Source organism: Cebidichthys violaceus, unplaced genomic scaffold (assembly GCF_023349555.1).
Source record: "Cebidichthys violaceus isolate CVI_PGR_0920_01 unplaced genomic scaffold, fCebVio1.0.p SCAF_44, whole genome shotgun sequence".
Taxonomy (NCBI): domain Eukaryota; kingdom Metazoa; phylum Chordata; class Actinopteri; order Perciformes; family Stichaeidae; genus Cebidichthys; species Cebidichthys violaceus.
The window spans coordinates 342,883-347,882 of NW_027176639.1; the positions used below are offsets into that span (position 1 = coordinate 342,883).

General features: G+C 40.4%; 1 protein-coding gene across 1 annotated transcript in view; it reads right to left on the reverse strand.

Annotated features, from left to right (window-relative positions):
• Window positions 1-1,482: 1,482 nt before the first annotated feature.
• Window positions 1,483-5,000, reverse strand: part of rnf38 (ring finger protein 38) — a 21,363-nt gene continuing 17,845 nt past the window's right edge. The window contains exons 10-13 of the mRNA XM_068729030.1: window positions 4,905-4,989; window positions 4,661-4,782; window positions 4,461-4,560; window positions 1,483-4,256 (exon numbers count right to left, since the gene is read on the reverse strand). Coding sequence (XP_068585131.1) covers window positions 4,194-4,256; window positions 4,461-4,560; window positions 4,661-4,782; window positions 4,905-4,989 — 370 coding nt within the window. The 3' untranslated portion in view covers window positions 1,483-4,193. The remainder of the gene's footprint in view (window positions 4,257-4,460; window positions 4,561-4,660; window positions 4,783-4,904; window positions 4,990-5,000) is intronic.

Below are 5,000 nucleotides of genomic sequence, written 5' to 3' on the forward strand. Positions count from 1 at the left end.
AGTCGGGACCTCACGTAGGAAGAAGGAAGAGGAACACGTCTCAGAACCGTGTTCTCAGAACCGTGTTCCGTTCTGTTCAGTACGGTTCCATCTAGTCGTCTCAATTTGTTGCAGTTCCAGATGTGCGGCTTCCCTTTTGCTTTCTATTGCATTCATGATCCAAACTGATGTCAAATGGATCTTGTAGGCAGTAAGGCGAGTCCGTTTTCTACAGATTGTTGAGAACCCGTGTGACATGATGCACTCTTCTTATTGTATTTTATGCGACAGAATGTGTTTAATAAACAGTGGCTTTAATAAAGCTAATTTTGTAAGGCCATCTCTTACAGTTCAAGAAAAAAAAACATACTTATAATGCATTATAATCTTATAGAACGGACCAATTATAGTTAGAACCACTCATACATATTCACAATGCTTTATAATAATGATTGTATAATGATTATTGTTATAAAGCATTGTGAACATTTATGAATGCTTATAACCATGACTATACAGGGCAGATTATTAAGCAACATAGGTATGTTTGTAGTGCATTATAGAAAATGTAATTAAAAATTGGAAACTGAATTCAGAACACATGGATTTACTACATGGATTAAGAACCTGTTCAGCACACGGAGTGATGATTTTATTAATTGTTTTTTGCCTAAAAGCAAACACTTTAATATGAAATAGTTACTTCATGTTTTTCAGAGTGCATCGCTTTAATAAAAGCTTAATGTTGTAAGGCCAGCTCTTGTCTGAGTCGTTTCTATGAGCGCCGAGTTCAGGGGTTTTAATTTAGAAACGTAACATTTTAAAATCATTGGCTTCTATCAGTGTTGTACTGTAAACACACGTTACAGTATTACACCGTTGATGGAGATTACAGTAGGAACACTTAAATAACAGTATGCTGTCTTTTCTTTACAGCACAGTCCTGTAATGGTGTTTAAAAAGCTGCTCGTAGAATCAATCTACCTCTTATCCTGTTCACTTCTTTTCTTGACAGACGGTGAAGACGCGGCTCTCCAACGCAGACACTCTCAGGACGCCGAAGACGCTCTGAGAGACACAAACCGCCGACGAGGGGACACGTGGGACATGCGCTGTGCTTCCTGATGTCAGGCGTAGTAATCCCTTCCAAAACACAGGTTAACATATATACACACATATATATATATACACAGTATATACACACACATATATAAAATATTAGTTAGCTTGTAAATGTTGATGAATCTGAAAAGAAGTGCAAAGAAACTTCTCACCTTTTTTAGATCCAACAAGGCATCAACAAAGACTTCATCATCATCATCATCAGTTTTACCAGCATTGTGACTGAGCCCCAGGCTGGACCAACAATATTAATCCTACAACACATACTGTATCTACACACTGTGTGGACACAGTACCTGGTGTGGATACAGTACACTGTGTGGACACAGTACACTGTGTGGAGAACATAACTTCACTGCCACCAAGTGGACTGTCCCAAAGTGGAAACATGTTTTGGTTTTTTTTTTTAAGTCAAGAATTCCATTTTTAAAAGCTGAGCGAGAACCAGGAGGCGAGGACAGAATAACAGGAGAACACCGTTTTAGAAGAGGATGTTATACATTTATTATTGAACCTGCTTTTGAAATCCAAAAGACGGGGTAAGGGATTAAAAAAATCATTGCACTACTTAATAAAGTATTACTAGTAATTACTCTCATACAAAATGTACAAATGTTTGTTAAAAATGTCATTATCGTCATAACAGGCCTTCAAATGATTTTGGTTACAGATATAATACAGAATGAAACCACTATGACACCATTTTAATTATAGAGTTTCATAGTTTTAAAAAAAAAAAAAAAAAAAAAAAAAAAAAGGAAAAAGATATTCAAACGACCCAACAGCTTGCATGGAAACGATTAGCAAAAATAAAACTGATGAGCACTAATCATACTGGTGGCGCCGGGTTCTGAAAAAGACATAAATAGAGGGACTGAGGTAATTGCTATTGTACCAAGCAACAAAAAAGAAAAATTAAAAAAAAGAAATGTCCAACATAAAACAATCCCAAGACACAAAACGGATGCATACGGTCACAAATATGGCCTTTTACCCCAAAGAAGAAAATAAAAAGATGACATAAAGTATAATTCCCCTCCCATTCCCATGGATATTACACGAGTTTATACACTGACACAGAAGGAGAGTTTCATTAAACGCTCTTCCTGCTTCTCCACTAATTCACTGCTGGCTTTGCATTTTCCGCGAAAAAACAAAAACTCTGTATTTGAACAAATGCATCGTGTCCGATGCGACGCCTCAAGCTGCAGCTGCAGAGAATGAAGTTCTGCAAAAGCGTCTCAGACGGGAGACCGTGCAGGTTCGGCTGAACCTTTCCCCAAAACAAACGTTTGTCTCAGCATCTTCATGAGGCCCATGTCAGGCGGCCATCTTAAAACAACAAAAAAAAAAAAAACACCCAGCTGTGGATGAATAGCTATGACTCCATTAGAACGCCTGCTTCTGTGCGTGAGGTGAACATGTCTGAGTTCCAGTATCACACGCCGACACAGGCCTTACAGAGATCAAAGGGATCATTAAGAGACTGATGAACAGAAAGGAACTGACATATTGGGCTACTGGAGGTCAATGTGGAGCACATGTATGTTTTTAATGCATTCAAATATTTGTTTTTCATACGCAAACGGACCGTGGGACAGCTGATCAGTGGTCGGTTCAGAATATAAAATAAAAAGAGTGTGTAGGTCTTAAATCTACGTCTTAAAGTGCTGAAGTGTCACATCCACCATCTGGTGACGCAGTAGATTAATCCCCCCCCCCCCCCCGTTAGTGACGGAGAACTCGTTGATATCCATCGACGCTGAACGGGAAGCTGCTATCGGCTACCGAGATCGATAAAGACGAATGTTTTCAAAAAGGCCGTAAGAAAGCTAGTAAACGGAGCAGGTGTGAGTGTTTAGAATGAATGCTTTGTATTCACCTCGTCAGTTCTGCAGAAATCTAACCGAAGTCACATGATGTGCCTCGGGGGAGGAGCTTAGTGGGTATTTTGAGAAAAGAGATAAATAGTCCTGATCTGTTTCCTTTAGGTAACGACATAATGTATAAAAAAAAAATCATTTAAGAAGAACGGAGATGGGCAGACACAGTTTGTAGAGCGAGTTACTGATGTGTGGCTTAGACAACTGAAAAAAAAAAGAAAACATGATGAGAAAGCATCGATAACTTCAATGGAGGTCTTCCTGGTCCTTTGATTTTAAAACTTTAGATTTTTGAACAAATCTTGGATATAAATGTGTGAAGTTGCCCTGAACCTCCAGAGAGTCTAACCTTTGTGAAACAGAGTGGAAAGAAACGCGATTAAGGAAGTCAATGCACCACATGAACTGTAAAGATACCACAGGAGAAGCAACACACACACACACACACACACACACACACACACACACACACACACACACACACACGTATAGAGAAAATAGTCTCTTTTTCTAAAGTAGCTTTGCCGCAGTTTACAGTATCTTTGTTTCTCCCCATACAGACCGCTATCACACCGAGGAATGCCAGAAGACATACACAGGAAATAAAATCGACCGATATTGTTCAAATCATAATGAATCTATCAGAAATGAGCCCAGATGTGAACGCTTAATCATAACCAGAACACAAACAAGGAAACGACCAAAGTCTTTGGACTGCCAATTCAACTATACCGGCGTTAAGAAGTCTTTTTGACATGAGTTTAAAAAAAAAAAAAATACACACATATATGTCCACCTGCACATGACACTGTGTGTGTGTGTGTGTGTGTGTGTGTGTGTGTGTGTGTGTGTGTGTGTGTGTGTGTGTGTGTGTGTGTGTGTGTGTGTGTGTGTGTGTGTGTGTGTTTCAAAGGCCAATCTAGAGTAAAGGGGTAACCATGAGCAGAAGGCGGAGTAGCAGGGGTGTAAAAGTCCAAAAACAGAAGGCCGAGGAAGTCCAGCGATAAAGTGAGCGAGAGTCAGTAGAAAGTTGCTGATCCCAGGTCAGAGTTACTGTCCAGTGATGAAACGGAGTGACGGAATAAGGAGCACTGGTCCCAGTCATGTGGCAGAATGTGTGAGAGGAAGTGTGTGATCAAAAAGGAAGGAGAGAAGTTCACTGATTGGTTGGTGCATCCTAAAAAGGGAGTCAGGGGTTGAGGGTTTTGGTCACTCTGAATCCCGCTGGACCTCAGAGGCGTCGGCTCGACAGATAGGACAGGTTCGGTTCGCCTGAAAAAGGAAGATGCGGGTTAAAATAATAAATACAAACACCACAGGATATGTATATACATACATATATATATATATATATATATATATATATATATATATATATATATATATATATATATATATATATATATATATATCAGAGTGAGACCTGCTCCACAGAATGCATGAGACAGGAGTTGACGGTACAATTCTTTTGCTCACCTTAAGCCACTTGTCCACACATTTGGCGTGAAACTCGTGATTACAGGGCAAGACCCGTAGGAGCTGGCGAGACTCGAAGTCACACATGCATACCACACACCTGCAAGACCAAGCAAGGCTGTTACTACTTAAAACCAACCACAAGAATAATTCATCATTAGATCTTTAAAAAAAAAAAAAAAAGGTAGAAATGTACTGACAGTGTTTGTTCAGACTGATGGTTGTTGGAGTTGAACCGGTATGACGGCAGCTGTTCTATGTCGGCCTTAGTTAGACCGCGGGGCTTGGCCTCCCCGAGACGTTCTGCGAGGTTCAGCAGGGCCTGAAGGTTTCACACAGAAGGTATTAGAAAACGGACACTTTAAAAACCTAAACGATATCCTGAGGCGCGTCACGCGTCGACGTTATCACTGGTTGAACGTGGCGGCAGCAGTTCTGTCCTACCTCATAGTTCTCGACCTCTCCGTCGTCCACATCCAGCTCTAGATTGATAGTGGGGGCCACGTTTGGGGGGACGGGAAGCATCGACCTGTATGTGGT